The sequence below is a fragment of the Cibotium barometz genome, chromosome 18 (genome assembly GCF_041138505.1).
Source record: "Cibotium barometz isolate CiBa-2024 chromosome 18, ASM4113850v1, whole genome shotgun sequence".
Classification (NCBI taxonomy): Eukaryota; Viridiplantae; Streptophyta; class Polypodiopsida; order Cyatheales; family Cibotiaceae; genus Cibotium; species Cibotium barometz.
In genome coordinates, this window is record NC_141063.1 from 7,008,011 (window position 1) to 7,027,096 (window position 19,086).

At 41.7% G+C, this 19,086-nt stretch overlaps 1 protein-coding gene across 2 annotated transcripts; it reads left to right on the top strand.

Moving 5' to 3' along the window:
• Window positions 1–7,470: 7,470 nt before the first annotated feature.
• LOC147628860 (uncharacterized) lies at window positions 7,471–14,672 on the top strand. 2 transcript variants are annotated; one of them, XM_086812021.1, is made up of 7 exons: window positions 7,538–7,592; window positions 7,684–7,834; window positions 8,350–8,540; window positions 13,239–13,319; window positions 13,429–13,659; window positions 13,764–13,841; window positions 14,065–14,672. In XM_086812021.1, exons 2-7 carry the CDS (start codon window positions 7,726–7,728, stop codon window positions 14,269–14,271), a joined length of 897 nt encoding a protein of 298 aa, XP_086668147.1. In that variant the 5' UTR covers window positions 7,538–7,592; window positions 7,684–7,725; the 3' UTR covers window positions 14,272–14,672. The 2 variants fall into 2 exon arrangements, with proteins under 2 accessions (XP_086668148.1, XP_086668147.1); XM_086812022.1 differs by having other exon boundaries at window positions 7,471–7,834; window positions 14,128–14,672.
• The last annotated feature ends 4,414 nt before the right edge of the window (window positions 14,673–19,086 follow it).

Here is a 19,086-nt window from a genome sequence, read left to right on the forward strand (position 1 = left end):
GTGAGGATAATGTCATTTATTGTAATAAAATCTAGAGAGTGAGCTGTTAACGAAGTAGATTTGGTGTCACGTGGTGCACATGGGGGATGGGGCCTAGGCACTTGGGCTTAGGGTCATTTACTTATGTGCCTTTGGGGGCCTTGGACTATATGATACAAAGGGCTCATGGGCATTGTACACACATTATTGATCATTTTGACTATTACCTTTCTTGGAGCAATAGCTTTGGTGTCACATGAGTTGAAGTTCCAGCTGTTGGAGAAAGAAATGGAAGGCAATATGGGAGATTGAAATGCCTATTAAATCTCATGTCTTTTTGTGGAGAGTGTGCATGGGAGCTTTGCCTATTGGTTCTAAATTGGTGCAGAGGAATTTTACCAGTGGAGGCTGTCCTAGATGTAAGACAACATTGGGAAGCATGCATTTTACGATTGCCCTACCATTAGGGGTGCTTGGTCCAAGATTGGGAAATGGATCCATTGTAACTTAGGGGTACAAGGTCAATGGGGGGTGGAGGTTAATAGGGAGATGGGCAACAAATGGTGGACATATTGATTTAATTTTTAATATAGTTAGATTATACTACTTGTGGGAGATTTGGAATTCCAGAAACTATATTGTTTTTCACAAAAAGCTTGTGACACAGGAATTGATGTGAGTGGGTTGATGTATAAGTCTATATGTATGTGCTGGTCTATATGTTTCATGAACAAGTTGAATGGGGTAGAGCTGGTTTGATTTCAGGACCTTGAAAATCTGAAGCTGGAAGCCAAACCGGTCAAATATGGACCTAAAACTAAGAGATGGTACAAGGAAGAAAATCAAACAAGTTACACCTTTCTTGACTTTATTGAGAACCCACCCAACAATCAAAATCTGGTTTAAGAAGGGTGATGTGTTGGAGAAACGGGTTCCTAGGGGATGCACCACTAACGGGTGGTGTTGGAGAAACAGGTTCCTAGGGGATGCACCACTAAGGCTATGGTGGAAGCTTACATTTTGCTTGGTTATCAGATTTCTTGGGAGAAATCATCCTTTGTATTTGAGGATGACAGATGGGAGATGATTTGTAACTTGCTTAATAGAGGATGATAAATTAGCTATTTTGTTGCAGCCTGTTATAAGGCTGAAAGGATGTAATGCTTTTTGATTAATATATCCCTATATTTCTTATCGAGCTAAACCCCCCTTCCATGTTGCACACTTTTTAAACATCTGACTAGCCTTGGAATTTGAATTTATAAGGCTGAAAGGATGTAATGCTTTTTGATTAATATATCCCTATATTTCTTATCGAGCTAAACCCCCCTCCATGTGGCACACTTTTTAAACATCTGACTAGCCTTGGAATTTGAATTTTGAATTCAGTGTGAGATAGATTAAAGAGAGGTAGATAGAGACACGTTGTCTAGCAAAATAGAGAACTGTTATCTTGGCGGGCAACTCATAATTCATGTTCTATTTTTGAGAGAGAGAGAGAGAGAGAGAGAGAGAGAGAGAGAGAGAGAGAGAGAGAGAGAGAGAGAGAGAGAGAGTGCGAGATGGGGCTTTAGAAGAAGAGAAGAGGAAGGAAGAAACGATTCTGGAGCTCTCCCAGACCTCAAACCTGCTCCAACATGGTAAACAAACCCCCCCAGAGTAGGTTTGAGCTCTCCCAGACCTCAAACCTGCTCCAACATGGTAAACAAACCCCCCCAAGAAACACATGCATTTTCTTCTTTCCCTGCTCCTTTCCTTTGGTTTTCCTGGTTTCATTTGTTGTGAATAATCCCCCCCACCCCCATCCTTGTGTAGTGGCATTTTGGTACTCCCTCGAAGACCTCTTGGTCTTCCCACCTCACTGCAAAAAAGAAGCCTCATTACCGATGGCCTTAACCCACATGATGTGTTGTGACAGACAAAGAATGGTTGAAATGGCAAGGCTAGGTAGGTAAAGGAAACGTATTTAGAAAGAAATGGTGAGGGGCATGGACGGGGGTGAGCCAAGAGTAAAACGCAAGCATGAAGCATTCTTGTCTGCATTCTCTAGTCGCCTTTGTGTACAACCCGTAAGGAGAAACGCAGAAATAGCTGGTCGCCCCTATGAGCAGCCCACCAAAAGCAATTGAAGCTCTTGAGAAATGGCAAGAACTAGACTTGTTAAACCATGGTGAAGCACGGCTTGATGTCCATGTGAAGTTGGGCCACACCACCTGTGCTAAGATGGTCGCCCCTATGAGCAACCTGCCAAAAGAAAAATGTAAGCAAGAGGTTGGGCATTCCTGTATGCAGTCTGCAGTCGCCTATGTGTGCAACCCATAAGGAGAAATGCAGACACCTACAAGACAATAGAAAATATGTAGAGAATATTCAACCATCCCCTCATCTTAACAATGGCATCACCTCATGTTATTTTAGTTTTTGTGCAATGAAGTTGTTCATGAGTCTACTGCATCTATTCTCCGTGTCCCATATAGGTGAGTTCATTTGTCAGGTGATGAACCTCCTTTTGATGCCTATGATACCAATGGACCACATAATGTCAACCCTCATAGAGGTATGGTATTCACTTGGTATATTCTTCTACAAGTTTACCTGAGAACTACCTTAACAATCACTTTCTACTTCATAAATTACGCCTGCAAATGCGAATAAAAGTGTAGGAACATAAACTTTTATTGGTTAGTTACATTCTTCTGTGTGTAAAACCCTAATGTAGGTTCAAGGGGGCTTCTTCCATTGAGCTACTCGAGTCGGAACTAGACAAGCCTCTCCCATGTTGATGGGAGAAATGCATTAACCTCAAGGTGATTAGTTTACGTTGCTTCTATTAATGCATTTTTGTAGTTTAATCAAGAATTTTAGTAGCCTTATAGCATTGTTTTGGTGGGTTTTTGATAGGTCTTTCTTAAAGTGAATGGCTTATGAAGGTTTTTGCATAAAATGGAATTGATTAGATAAATCGTGTGCTAATAGCTATCATTAAGGGTGTATTAGAATGTGGTTTCTATATAATCTATAACGGGGATTCGTTTGCAAGAAGACACGTGGGAAAGTTTTAGCGGGTTATGTAATACAGCAAATAAGAGGGGTGGTCGTCATCATGGCAAGCAAGAGAGAGGGGTGGTCGTCATCATGGCAAGCAAGAGAAGGAGGTGCTTTGTGTCACATGGCAGCAGGTAAGGCTAGAGTTGTCTCTCTCGAGGCAAGGCTCAAGGTGGTTGTTTTGGAAGAAAAATTGGAGGTTGGCTATTTTGGAGGCGAAGAAGGCTGAGCTGGCTTGGGCGCACGAGGAATTGTTGAAGCACCAAGAACAAGAAAAGTAACACTCTAGTTTTCACTGTCTACAATCTATGCTAGGAAAAATGTGCATCATGTTTGTTGTCTGACATTCATTTTGTGTAGGAGATCCTGTCTATGCCGGATGATATGCATCAAAATAGTCTCAATGCAGTGGGTCTCGGTTTGTATCATCGAAAGCAACAACTATCTTAGCCGGCTGTGGGCGCAAATGAGGCCTATGTTGTCATAGTTGCACAGGGTGTTACTAGTTCTATGACTATAATGCAAATGAGGCCTATAATGTCATAGTTGCATAGGGTGTTGCTAGTTCTGTGACTATAATGCAAATGAGGCCTATATTGTCATAGTTGCACAGGGTGTTGCTAGTTTTGTGACTATAATGCAAATATTATATAATATGTATTATATATTTAATTCTTATAGTTTTTGTGTGAAGTTTTGCATGTAATTTTGTGCGTCCACCCGTGCAACATTATTATAATAATCAATTATACAGAGCTCAATATATATGGTTATGATCTGAGGCAGGGAAACCCGTTAATGTTTTATCTTTGATATATCTGTATATCTAGACTCTTTACCCACTTATATACGCATTTACATAAGGATAAGCTAAATATGCATATACATGTATGTATACTTGATTGCTTCTATGCATGTGTATATGTATATTGTTATGTGTGTGTATATGTACACACACACACACACACACACACACACACATGAATGCATATATATAATGTATACATGTATGTGAAAATATATATTTACAAAAACATAAATATATGTATATGTATGTAGGCATATATGTGTGTCTATGTATATGTATGTAGGCATATATGTATATGTATGTAGGCATATATGTGTGTCTATGTAGATATATATGGATAGACATTGTAGATGTATATGTATGTAGGCATATATGTGTGTCTATGTAAATATATATGGATAGACACTGTAGATGTATGTGTATGTGTATATATGTTATATATGTTTAGGCGTGTGCCAATTCCTAAAGTATGCATGTATATGTGTATGTATATGCACGCATGTGTGTGTGTATATGCATCTCTTTATCATTTTGTCTCCACATATATGTATACACAAAATTGCATCTATATATATTTATATATGTGTGTGTATATCAAAGCCAGTCAATAGCTTTCGTATAAGCAAAGAGATTTTGTGTGCATGTATAAACATGAGAGAGAGAGAGAGAGAGAGAGAGAGAGAGAGAGAGACATGTGTGTAAAGGAGAGACAGAGACTCGCCCATATATATAGAAATAGTTTCTCTCTCTCACTCTCCTGTGCGAGTTATCTATCTCACTCTTACTCTCTCTATATATAGAAAATGTAGAGAGAGAGAGAGAGAGAGAGAGAGAGAGAGAGAGAGAGAGAGAGAGAGAGAGAGCAAAAGGGAGTGTGTATAGAAATAGCTTCTCTCTCTCTCTCTCTCTCTCTCTCTCTCTCTCTCTCTCCCCTTGTGGTTTATCTCTCTTACTCTCACTCTCTTAACATAGAAAATGCAAGAGAGACTGTGTTGCTTTGTTTTTGAAAGAGATTGTTTTCTACATGTCTTTGTCTATATAGAGAGAGATAGAGATCAAAGAGTGAAAGAGGGAGGGAGAGCTATGTATTTTTGCTACTGTGCATGTTCCTCTGTGTGTGTGTGTGTGATATATATATATATATATATATATATATATATATATATATATATTATTCATAATGGCAACATGGTCCTTTCTATGAGATCATTGAGACATTCTGTTTGCTCCATTGCATGAAGATTATCTACCTGAGGGGGAATCCTTATGAGGCTATATTTGGTGGAAGCTTAGGAGTCTTTTTAATTTTATATTTCATTAGATGCCTACTTCTTGTCGAAGATAGGTCAAGAATTGTAGTAGCCTTATAGCATAGTTTTTGTAGATTTTTGATAGGTCTTTCTTAAAGTGAATGGCTTATGAAGGTTTTTGCATAGAATGCAATTGATAGGTCAAGAATTGTAGTAGCCTTATAGCATAGTTTTTGTGGATTTTTGATAGGTCTTTCTTAAAGTGAATGGCTTATGAAGGTTTTTGCACAGAATGCAATTGATTGGATAAATCGTGTGCTATTAGCTATCGTTAAGGGTGTATTAGAATGTGGTTTCTATATAAACTATAACAAGGCTTCATTTGCAAGAAGACACATGGCAAAGTTTTTAGCAGGTTATGTCATACAATAGATAGGAAGGGGGGGTCATCGTGGTGGTAAGCAAGAGCAAGAGGTGTTCTATGTTGCATGGCAACATGTAAGCCTAGAGTTGGCTCTCTCGAGGCAAGGCTCGAGGTGGTTTTATCTTCGATATATATGTATATCTAGACTCTTTACCCACTTATATATTTACATAAGGATAAGTTAAATATGCATATACATGTCTTCTATGCATGGGTACATATGGATGTATATGTATATTGTTATGTGTATATGTACACACACACACACACACACATGAATGCGTATGTATAATGTATATATGTATGTGAACATATATATTTACAAAAACATAAATATATGTGTATGTATGTCTCATGTATGTAGGCATATATGTGTGTGTATGTAAATATATATGGATAGACATTGTAGATATATTTAAATATATGTATATGTATGTCTCATATATGTAGGCATATATGTGTGTGTATGTAAATATATATGGATAGACATTGTAGATGTATGTGTATATGTATATATGTTTGTGTGCATGCCAGTTCCTAAAGTATACATGTATGTGTGTATGTATATACATCTCTATATTATTTTGTCTCCCCATGTATGTATACGCAAAATTGTATGTATATATATTTATATATGTGTGTGTATATTTTAGCCAATCAATAGCTTTTGCATAAGTAAAGAGATTTTGCGTGCATGTATAAACATGAGAGAGAGAGAGAGAGAGAGAGAGAGAGAGAGAGAGAGAAATGTGTGTAAAGGAGAGAGAAAGACTCGACCATATATATAGACATAACTTCTCTCTCTCTCTCCCCCTGCGGTTTATTTATCTCACGCTTACTCTCTCTCTACATAGAAAACATAGAGAGAGAGAGAGAGAGAGAGAGAGAGAGAGAGAGAGAGAGAGAGAGAGAGAGAGAGAGTGTTGTTTTGTTTTTTAAAGAGCCTCTCTCTCTCTCTCTCTCTCTAAAAAAACAATATAGAGAGTGTTTTGTTTTGTTTTTTTAGAGAGAGAGAGAGAGAGAGAGAGAGAGAGAGAGAGTTGTTTTGTTTTTTAAAGAGCCTCTCTCTCTGAGAGAGAGTGTTGTTTTGTTTTTTAAAGAGAGTGTTGTTTTGTTTTTTAAAGAGCCTCAAAACAACTCTCTCTCTCTCTCTCTCTCTCTCTCTCTCTCTCTCTCTCCCCCTATGGTTTATCTCTCTTACTCTTACTCAAATGCAAAGAGAGACTGTGTTGGATTGTTTTTGAAGGAGATTGTTTTCTATGTGTCTTTGTCTATGTATGAGAGAGAGAGAGAGAGAGAGAGAGAGAGAGAGGTATTAATGTCGGTAGAATGCAACACGAGGGTATATACGACCAAGGGTGGGACTTGAACTCGGGTGGAGGGAGGGAGGGAGAGCTCTATATTTTTGCTACTGTGGATGTTCCTCTGTGTGTGTGTGTGTGAGAGAGAGAGAGAGAGAGAGAGAGAGAGAGAGAGAGCCACATATTATTCATAATGGCAACATGGCCCTTTCTATGAGATCATTGAGACATTATGTTTACTCCATTGCATGAAGATTATCTACCTAAGGGGGAATCCTTATGAGGTTATATTTGGATAAATTTGGTGAAAGCTTAGTAGTCTATTTTTAATTTTATGTTTCATTAGATGGCTACTTCCCGTTGGAGATGGGTCACACCACTTCTTACTATATTAAAAGAAGACACATGTCTCTCCATGCGTCTATGTATGCCAAGTTTGGTGCTCTGTTCAAAGAAAACAAAGCACTTGAGAATCTCCTTTCGTGGATATATGTACAAAGCATGGTGCCTTGCTATACAAGTATACGAATTTTGATGCTTTCTTAAAAGTGTCATGACTATCAAAATGCTTTTCAAATTTAAGGCCTACTCTATGTTATCCAAACCTTTCCCTTCCTCTTCAAACTGGTATATATATATATTGGTTTAAAAGAGAGAGAGAGTGGAGAGAGTTGCCGTGAGTCCAATACTATAAAGGTAAATCCCAAATTTTAAGGTAGCGCTATTCAAATGAGCGATTTTACAGAGCTGAGCGGATCGTTCTCTGCAGGGGTGGAAATCTTAAGGTTTGTGTAGGGGAGCAGATGAGGGTTTGTTTAGAGATTAATGTTTCTGACTGTTCTCTGCAGTCGCGGACATTAGGGTTTTGGGTTTTAGGATTTCTGCAGGGAAACTAGGGTCTCCGCAGTTGTATCGACCATGGGCAGGCTGGACCAGCGGCACCACACCTTCATTCAAGCTTTGATGGCAAGAGGTCCCCTCTCAGAAGCAGATGCCAAGGCCATGTTCCATGACCTGTGCCATGAAGGTGCAAACCTTGCCCTTCTATTTTCTTTACATAGCCTCATCTTTATTTCCGCTAATCTGCTACTTCTTCTTTGTTTAGTGTGTTAACAAGTCCTTATTGTGGTGTCCAACCCTAAAGTAGCGTGTTTAAGTAACCCTCCTGAACCCTCATTGGTGTTTAATTAACCTAGGCTTAATAAATTAATCCAATGTAACTACTGCGGCTTCTGTGTTTTGGTGCCCTAATTTGTGTATGAAAAACCTAGTTGGGTGGTAAACAGGTCCTAAACTGGTGTTTTACAAACCCAAGTAATGCTTCAATGCTGAACCCTGAAATTAACACATACATGATCCTAATTTGATGTACATAAAAACCTTTAACCAGAATTACGCTCATTCCAGAACCATGAAGAGCCTTAATAAAACTCAAAGTGGGGTTAAAAAGAACCTTAAACTGGCCTGCACAATCTCTGACAAACCTCAACATGGTGTTTAAATTTCCTAATTGGTGCTGCTTTCCCTTGTCAACTTCTCTAGGCGGTGGAGAGTTTTCGCAATTTGTCGCCACAATCAATAAAGAGATGAACTTTTTGCAGTTGGAGCTGAGGGCTGGCAGAAACCAGTATGATGGGCTACTGTACTATGGACTCATCAACAAACTTGGAAATGAGCAGGCTAAGCTGGGAACACGCTATTCTCATGCTCAAATTGCCTTTTTCAAGGCTGTGGTGAGTCTTGAACATATTATGAAGCAGTATCATCTTACTACATGCATATGCGTTGTGGCTATATCATTTCATATTTTATACGTGTATCGTCTCACTTATATGGCAATATGTATTTATCTACATGTATTTACACATACACACATACACAAGCATATGCATGTATATGCATGCATTATAATAATACCTTTTATCATACCAAAATCTATACGTATGAATAATGCATGTATGTATCCATATGCATGTGCGCACGCGCACACACACACACACACACACACACACACATATATATACATGCATGCATGAATACATCTTGCCTTTTTATCAATATCATAATTTATTGTATGAATATTATCTTACTTATGCGTTTATGTATATAACTATATGCATGTGCACAAACACATATATACATGCATGTGAATGCTATTTACACGTATATGCATGTACATGTGTCCTTTTGTCATCATAATCTATATGTACACGTATATGGATGTCATCTTACTTTTGTTTCCATATGTAATTGTCGACATGCACGAGTGTGTACTTATATATATTGCATGTATGTGTGCATTTTTCCTTTTGTCATATAATAATAATAATAATAATAATATATGAATATCATCTTACTTATTGTCAATATGAATGCATCTTTACTCTTTTACACATATATCCATATGCATATGTGAAACTGAAGGAGATAGCACAGACGGAAGCATAAAACAGTAAACATATGAGAGAGTGCAAACGGGATTGAGAGAGTTGGACAAGATCACCTTTTATAACAACAATAAAGCTTTACAATGGCAATGGCCAGCAATTGGATGTTGAACTATGTGCAAGGGAAGTGGATGAAAGAGTGAATAATGGGGAACTCCTTATATAGTGCAGGAGAAAACTGACCGATTGCCTCTAGGGCTGGCCGACTGGCCTTGGACAAATAAATAGGAGAAAAATCCAGTAAAATCTTATATAAATAGTAAAGCCCCAAAACATTGAGATGCACAAGTCTAACACTCCCTCTGCAGCTCATAGTGTGCAAGAGTCGGAAGAAGAAAAGTCGATGAAGATGCAACCATGGACCCTCCAGCACCGTGAATATTGGGATCACCTTGGAGAGGGCACCCACCAATCTGCTTCCTTGAAACAAGATGCCACCACGAACAGCAAGGAACTTTGCTTGGCCACGAATTCCCACACTAGTGTGCAGTGAACTCCAAAAATAGATGATGAGTTGCTAGACACACCGTGCCCATAATCCCCAACAGTGGACGGAACATATCACGTCCCAAAAGACTCGAACAATGAACTTGGAACAGATCTAGTTCATAATCTTTGCGGTACCAAAGCTAACCATGTCTTGCTTGATGTCTAATGCTTGGAACTCCGAATCACGGTCTCCATGCACTAGGTGGAGCTGTAGTGAGCCCCCTCTCCCGCCCACAAGCCTCTTTTGGCTAGAAGCACATGGGGGGAAACTGCATGTGTACTAGAGAAGCACACCATCTGGGGTCTCCTGAGCCAAAGGCACCCTGGGAGCCCTAGAAGTGGTACTAGAATCTGTATCACTATCCTGTGTCGTGTCTTTGCCTTTTCTCTGAGATGAAGCCTTGTCCTTGGTCTTGTCCTTCTTCTTGGACAAACAATCTTTGGACAGATGTCCTCTTTTCTTGCAAGAGAAGCATCGACTCCGACCTTTTTTTTTGAACTGAGGAAAGTACCTGGTCAGAACTGTTGACTGACACCTTCAACTTACCCTGTGAGATGAGAACGGACTCCTCCTCCAAAAGTAGGGAGCTAAGATCATCAAAATTCAACTGAGTGGATGTGACCTGGCACTGGAAAGATCGAGAAATCACATCATAGTCCGGAGGAAGCTTGGTGAGGATAAGAGCGGCTAGTTGAGAAGAGGACAAAGCAGCACCCATAGCCAGTAATAACTGGTCATGGATAACCTTGGCCTTCATGAGAAAAGACTGCATTGAATTGCCTTCAGGAAATAACAAGCCGTAGAGGTGTCCTTGCAAGGTAATTGTCCTCATCGATGAATCTCGAGTAAAGAGATCCTCCAATTTTGACCATACCTGATGAGCACTGGTGAGAGTTTGCACTGCCGGTGAGACCTCCTCTGCGATGGTCCGCACAAGCACAGAATGCGCCTTCGATTCCTGATTCTCCCAGTCTTGTAATTCCATAGAAAATTCATCCTTCTTATCATGAGTCCACCGCCTAGAGTTTTTGAGGACGCTTGGGCTTCCTTTTGTGCCCTGAACAAGCTCGGGCTTCCTTTCAGTCCACCCTTGTGGATGAACTAGATCTGCATCTGAAGCTTCCAATGAGCATAGTTGGGTCCTTTCAACTTGTCAGCCTTGTTTGTAAGGAGGGGGAGCTATATCCACAGTAGCAAAGAACAAATCTCAGCTCTCAAACACTTCTCTCAAGTGCTTTCCAATGAAGCAAGGCATCAGGAACAATCAGCCCCCTCTCAAACCGTAGAGAGGAGGCGGCGGGACAGCAACAAAACAGTCCAAGATCCACCGGGAACCTCCTACCGGAAGGGCATGGACTCGTGGAGGAAGAAGAGAATGTAGGGCCACTTGTCTAGCAGCACCAAATGCAAAGAACTCACCAAAAACAGATGCTGGTGCAGAAAACACAGCCACAACTCCACCTTTTGCCTGTGTAGAAAAAAACGCAGCCAAGTAAATTGACTGGCTTGCCTCTGTAGGAAAAAACGCAGCCACCAAAACTGGCCGGCAGCAAACAGCAGGCTGGCTGGACCTGAAAACGCAGCACAGTTGGGAAATGCAGCCACTTGTTGTCACAGATCTGCAGCTGGGAGAGATATGGAGAAAAATGCACAGCAAAAGGAGGGAAAGGTGGGCAGATTTGCAGAGTTTGGAGCAGCCTGGACCTAAGCGTATGATACCATGAAGGAGATAGCACAGGCAGAAGCATAAACAATAAACATTTGAGAGAGTGCAAAGGAGATTGAGAGAGTTGAACAAGATCACCTTTTATAACAGCAGTAAAGCTTTACAATGGCAATGGCTAGCAACTGGATGTTAAACTATGTGCAAGGGAAGTAGATGAAAGAGTGAATAATGGGGAACTCCTTATATAGTGCAGGAGGAAACTGGCCGACTGCCTCTAGAGCTGGCCGATTGGCCTTGGACAGATAAATAGGAGAAAAATCCAGGAAAATCCTAGATAAACAGTAAAGCCCCAAAACACTGAGATGCACAATTCTAACAAAACAACCCCTTAACTCTTGAGCAACTCTTTCATATCTATAGCAACTCTGTCACACATAGATATGATGCTAGTGGCTCACCAACCAACGGTAGCTCTGGGTCTAGAGGCTAGACCAACTTCACAACCACAGTTGTCACATAAACCCCGGTCCGGTGTCTATATACCACCGGAGCCCACTGTCCAAGTGTCTGGCTAGAGCCATGACGTGGGCCTCGCATGGGTCTTGATTCCTAGGAAATTCTCCCTGTTATGATATGCACTTCTGAGCCTGTAACTAACTCATAGTGTATGGGCTTTAAACAAGCCAAGAAAGTACACATATCAATAAGTAAGCCCTTGCACATTAGTCCACACTATAAGGATCCATAGGTCAACTAATACCCATTCCATTTTTGTAAAGCTCTTGTGCCTATGTGCTAGGTCTTGAGAGTAGTGATAGAAGAGATAGCAGTGGAATCAAACACATAGCACACATGATAGCCCTAAACTACTGATTGTTTTATGTACAAGAAAAAGGAGTTACAATTGTATTTCAAGTACAAGATGCGAGTGTGAATGTTGACCACGATTCGCAACCCAATCTTTGCTGAAGTTTGCCATCCCTTGCACTAGAGCATTGCTCAATGAACGCTTGGGAAATGATGAGATCCCACGCACTTATATATATATCTATGCATTATCAGTGCTGGTTGGCTAGTTACAATGCTATCGGCCTGTTTTTAATACCCACGATCAGCATAACAAAACCCACAATTGCAAGAATTGGATGTCGGTAATCCCTGATGAGGGTCCTGCAGGAGGTCTCGGAGTTGCCCGTGTGTTGGTCGGTTTGCAGACAAGTGTAGTAGCTTCCAATGACTGACTTGCAGGAGGTCTCGGAGTTGCCTGTGCATTGGTCGGTTTGCAGACAAGTGTAGTAGCTTCCAATGACTGAATTGAAGAGGCTAAGACCTGGTGTTCTGCTTCTGAAAAAATGCTCAATGGGGGTTGTCCCATTGACACTTCTTTGGTAGACCAATCGTCCAAACTAAGGCCTCGGAGGGAATGGTAACGACCAAAGTGAAACTCATCAAATTTACAAAGCCAATCTGCCAGCTTACATGTTATTTACATGTATATATGTGTATTATGTATGTATGAATATCATCTTACTCATGTAACTATCTATATGCATGTGCACATACACATATACATATATATGCGTATTCACTTGCGCACTCACATTTATGGATGTGTACATAGATGTGTGTTTGCATATATGAATGCATGCACGGATGTGTGTATGTCTGTACTGCATGGTTTTATGTCAATAATGCGAACTTGAGACGGTTTTGCTTTGAAGTCGTGTTTGTTTACAGCAGTTCAAATGTTGGCATTTTGCCTACAGTCACAGCTGTGGCTAGATATACTTTTTTTTTTGGCAGCTTCCTAAGTCATTGCTAACTGCAGCTTGAGGCAATCATATCAGATGCATCTTTGAAGGGGAAGATATCAGGCATTCAAGCTCTGAATTTGCGTCTCGAATTGCAGGTGGGCATAGCTGATATAGATTCAAGCTGTGATCTTTTGTTGCCTTAATCTTTCCAGATTTCAATTGCATAGCTCAACTGTTACATAATCCAAAGACTATATTTTGTAGAACGAGCAACAGCCCATAGGTGAAATGGCAACACAGGCAAGCATTGGAGCCGTGAACTTAACCCTGGCTCAAAAAGAAAAGACCTTGGCAGAGCTTGCCCATGACCATTGGTTGAGCCACTCACCGGATGGCATGGTGGCTTTGGGTGTACGTTCTTTCTTGGAGTTGTGGAATGTTTTCAAGAACTATGATGTCCCCTTTTGCGATGTCTGCAACGAGGCAGGCATAAAGGTGCATGCACTTGATACTCTAATTTTTCAGTTTTACGTAGGCAACACACTGAATCATCTACAAATTGCCAAATGTGTTTATTTATTTACAATGTGTACAATCAGGCCCAAGCCTGCCAAAACGAAAACTGTTCGGTGCGAATGCATGACTACTGCATGGAGATCAAATTCCATCGTGCACAGGTATAGGGTAATCTAAGCTTCAGCAGCAACCCCCGCCCCCCCCCCCCCCCCCCCCCCCCCCCGAAAAAAATTTTAAAGAATAAAAATAAAATGGAAAAACAAAAACAAAAACAAAAACCTCCCTCCCTTCCCTGGTTTTTAGTTATCAAAGAACAGATGCTACAGGCCTGAACTGTGTGGAGATGTGGTGGTGCTAATCTATAAACTGCCATCTATGGTGTAGGTTCCCAGGGTGTGCCCGAAATGTGGAACTGACTGGGACCTCAATGTTGGTCATGTTTCACAGAGAGAGGAAGACTTAAGTAGACCAGCTGAGCCTTCTCAAGATCATGCTCCCAGGATTTCACCTGGTCTTAAAAGGCGTCGCAGCAGCAGTCGTAGGGGGCGGAATGATTTTGGTGATTATGCGGTCGGGCTAAGTTTGGATTAATCCTGATGTATGCATTCAATCAATGGTGTAAGCTATTATCACATACTCAGTCACTCTGACCTGAGTCACGCCTATGTACCTAGTTGGGTTATGCACACTTTTTCTATCCAAAGGTTTACTCGCATGTGTGTGTGTGTGTGTGTGCGTGCGCACATGCACGCGTGTGCTCTCTTTAGTGCTACCCTTCATCATGGCTGAGTTTGCTGTTCAACTCCGGAGAAGTGCTAGAAATTATAGAACCTACGGTGGTTTATGCATGAAGATTTGTCCTCTAAAGTGGCCATCTTTATGCATGAACCTTCACCAACTCTTGGGTGCAGATTGAGTGAGTGGGATATTGTAGCACGTAATCTATGCTATGCATGGTTTGAAGCTTTGTGAATAGCACTCAATCTAGGCTATGCATGATGGAGTTGATGGTTTGAAGCTTACTTTCCATTGGTATATGTAACGTTTTGTATTAAGAGTGGTTAGTTTTTGTTTGCTCAGTAGTTAGGCAACTTCCATATATGATTGACTAATGGAATGTGACATTCACATAGAGGACATGGATGTGCACTATGATACAGCTGGCTTTCGGTAGAACAGGTGAATGCCACAGAAAGACATTTTTTAATGTTGCGCTAAGTTGGGAAGCATTCCATGACATGGAGACCCTAACTGCTGCAAAGAATGCTGGTCAAAGGCTTGGTTCTGGAGCTTTGGGGTCAATTTCCCTCCTGCTAACACTGCAGTCTGTCTGCGGCTTGGCTGTGCAAGTCGCACCCAAAAACGCTGAATTTTTAGTTGGTTGGATGTGTGGATACACAAAGGCATGCCGTGAATTGCTCATTCCAGGTGTGGTCCTTGAAAGGTGGAAGTTGTGATCAGCAGCCATTGACGGTTCCTGTTACTATCCCTTTCAGTTGCCAACTAGAAAGTGTAGATACTGTAGTTGATCTCGACCGGAGATGATTAAAATGACCTTACCACGAAAGATAAAAAAACGCCTAAACCAATCCCTAGGATTCCTGAATAGAAAACAGGTCAAAAATTAGTACTAGAAGTGTTTTGTACCTACCCAACACTAACCCTTGGGGTTAGGGACTAATCGAGTGGGGTTAGGGGAGCCCTGTGATTAGGTTCAAGTGGCTAGGGTTCAAATTTGATAAATCCAAGGTTATTGGCTATTTATGGCTGGACTATTCATAGCAGCAATAAGCACTATATAAGTGAGTCTTAGGTTATTATTGACTCATTGTCGTATGGACTTGGACCAAGACACTTACTCTTGCCATGGATGTACGCCACGTGGATCACAGGCACTCTTGTTTAGGGTTCCTTAGGACATCCTCTGGTGGTATGCTATGCTAGGGTTGATTGGCTTGGCCGTTGGGAGTGGAACCGTAGTCCTTGGCTTGGGGGAGGTTTGCGGATGCGATCCTACGGTTGGGTGGTGAGCTTGCCTGCACTCCTTTTATTTGGTTTCTCTTATCTTGTTTATGCTTGTGTATTAGGTGATCCTTGGGAGGAGTCTCTCACATTTAGTGCTTCCCTAATGCATCCATCTATCTTTTTTTCCCAAGAGGAGATCCTTAACTAGTCATGGTTGTGTAATGCAAGATTACAATCCTCCAAGGAGGCGGAACCACTACTAAGAATTCTCATGTGAGATCTGCGAGAACCAAAAAATGTTGAGGAGGGGGAGTTCCCTCTCTTGCTAGCTGCACTTGGAGGGGGGCTACAATGGTGGAGGTGGAAACAGCTGCACGGTGTTTATTTCTCAGTTCAATCCTTCGGACCCCTCCTTAGTAAAGTAGGGGCTCCTACTCTTGCGCGTAAGAAGGTTGTATGGCATTGTTAGATTATATTCGAGTCACCTGTGAGGTGCTCTTATCTCCCTTAGAGGGTGTGGATGATGTCCATCCAAATGAGGCGGGCTGTCTCCACAATTCGGGTGAATCCATCTATGGTCTCGGGTGAATCCATCTATGGTCTCGTTGTATTTGGCTAGTTAGATGTACTAGGTGATAATACTTTTTGGTGAGTTCCCTTTGGGCTGACTCATGTAGAAATTTGTGGGGGGTTGGAACCAAGGGGGTAGGGATGGTTGAGATACTTAAGTGAGTCATCTGAAGGGTGAGACTTGTACCATCTTTCTCGTAGAGTAGGGCTCAGTGGCCCATGCAATTATGCTCCATGTGATGAAGCAGAGCGTATGGGGTTCAAAAGTGAATAGCTGGGGAATTGTGTACCAAACTTGTGTCGTGCCTTCAGGCAATCCCAAAGGTAGTGTCATGTCTCCATTGAGGTGTTGCAATGGTGGCATATGGGTGGATGACTTGCGATAGTCAGCCATGTGCCTATTGTGGGACTTCTGTGGCAGCCCCAAAGACAATCATGTCTCCGTTGGGGTGTTGCAGTGGTCACATAAGGGCGGTCGACTTGTGATTGTCAATCATATGCCCATCACGAGACTGTTGTGTGCAAGTAGCCAAAGGAAGAGTATAATTTTTGGAGTTCAATAGTCCATATGAAACTCAAGGGAGAGGGTTTGGGTTTGCTAGTTGACAGCACCTCCACGAGTCCATCTCTAGCTCACAGGTTTGAGTATTGGAAAAAGGGGATGTGAGAAGCCTGGACAGGTCGAGTATTGGAAAAAGGGGATGTGGGAAGCCTGGGATCTCACTAGCACCACTATCTTGGATCCCATTGAAAAAGTAGTCCTCTTAGAGCCATAGTCACCATGTTGGATCATTTGTAGCTTGCAAAGGGGAGGGGTCAATGTGCCACTCGTGGTCATGAAATCCCACTATCCTCTCCCATTGTTTGGTGCATATGCGTTGGGGGGGGGGGGGGGGCAGGGAGTGGGGGTGGGCTGGTTTGTTCCTCCTCTGAAATACAAGTTTGGCATGCCCAATCCCCCATTATAGAGGTTAACGAGATGCCACTATTACACCACGAATGTGTTAACACCCCCCCCCCCCCCCCCCCCCCCCCCAAAAAAAATAAAAATAAAAAAATCAAACTCGATGATCAGATTGATGAGGCCTTGTGCAAGCCTCCACAGTATGACCTCATTGAAAACCACGCACTTCCATCAAGGAAGACCTAAAAAGCTCGCTTGAGTTTTCCCACTGAGAGGCGAGCTGAAAATCTTTATAGGTCGGGTGACACGATGGTTCTTGTGTGCTGCCAAATTCTTTGAGGAGCTATTGATAAAAGATACAGATGGTACAAGGGTTCCTCATAGGAAAAGCCCTTGTGTGGTGGAAAGAGTTATGAGTGAAGTCCACGATGTGAGTAGATTATGAGAGTTTTCTAGCAAGAGTTCTTGCATGTTGAGGATGAGTACTACATAGTGTCCATGTTTTGAAAGCTTGGAAATGAAGAATATTCCTTTGGACACTTACATACGAAAATTTAGAGAGTTGTAGGTCCGAGTAACCCACATGGATCTTATCACTATTTTGGGATTCTTTGTATGGATGGATTGCTTGATGGATGTCAACCTCCAGGTATAATTACCATTGGCACACCGAAATGAGCTCTCTTTGTCTAGATGGAGGCAAGAAAAGAATGGTCTTCGTCTCACAAAAGGTGGATGGAGAAGAAACTAATGAGATGGAGAGACCTACAAGCAAACTGCAAGCATGGGGGTGTGTCTTTGTGATGACTTTGATTTTGATGTACTAGATGAATTTTTTACTTTATGTAATCTTCACAAGGTAGCGTAGGTAGCATCTTAGTATAAGTTTTGCGACATGGAGATCACACGAAAGTTGTAATAAAGAGAAAAATATGTTTGATATTGGCAAATGAAATACTTATTTTTGGAATGGGCTATTGAATATTTTTCGAAACATCATTTTATTTTATTTCAATAGATTAAATAATAGTTTTCTTTGAAATATCTTTTTCATTTCAAAAAGTCATGTAGATGTTAGAAGTCATCTCCTGTTTAGATTTATACACCAGGGCCTTTGTTATGGGTGTGTCCGCCCTTATGAGGTGTTTTATCATTTTTCCTCACTACTCGCATTTTTTTCCTATTTTTTTCATTTTTTCTGTGGCTTGGGAGGCAATCCTGAGTTGGCAGGAGCATTGAGGGACTGGCCGACTGACCCATCAGCAGATAGGTGACTGGCCGATTGTCCAACAGCAGTCGTGGACCTCTATACTGCTGGCCGACTGGATGTATGCAGTCGTGGGCTTCATTTAGTGTTGGCCGACTGATGATGCAGTCGTGGAGGGCCTTTTTCAGCAGGCCGACTGTTCATATGGGGGCATATAAATAGGCCCCCTGCCCCCATACCACTTGTGTATCATACCCGGGATCTTCTTGTGTATATAGAGCAGAGTTACACGCCTACATCTCTCTCTCTCTTGTGCTGTATTTTTTTTGCATGCGTTTTTTCTCGTGTTCCCAGATCTGGTCATCATCTCCGCTGTGTATTCTGACATGGTATCAGAGCCCTAAGCTCTAGATAGTTCTTGGGATTTGTGTGAGCAAGAGGGGGATTGTTTTGTGGCTGATTGGTGGACTGTTCGGGACTGTTCGGGAAGAGGAGAAGCAAGAGGAAGGCGGGTTGATTTGCTGGACAACCACTTGCAGGTTTTAGTTCTTCTTTGTTCGCACCCACCCACCCTTTTCAGAGTACATCCCTGCAATGGCAGATCTGTTTGAGATGGCCGAGAGGCATGTGAAGATCCCGACACTCCCCACGTTCTCGGTGGACCGTCAATTGGACGGGAGCAACTACGGCATATGGAAGGCTATGATGGAATCTGTTCTGAGTCTTACGACCTCGCTGATTTCGTCGCCGTTGGGGTTCC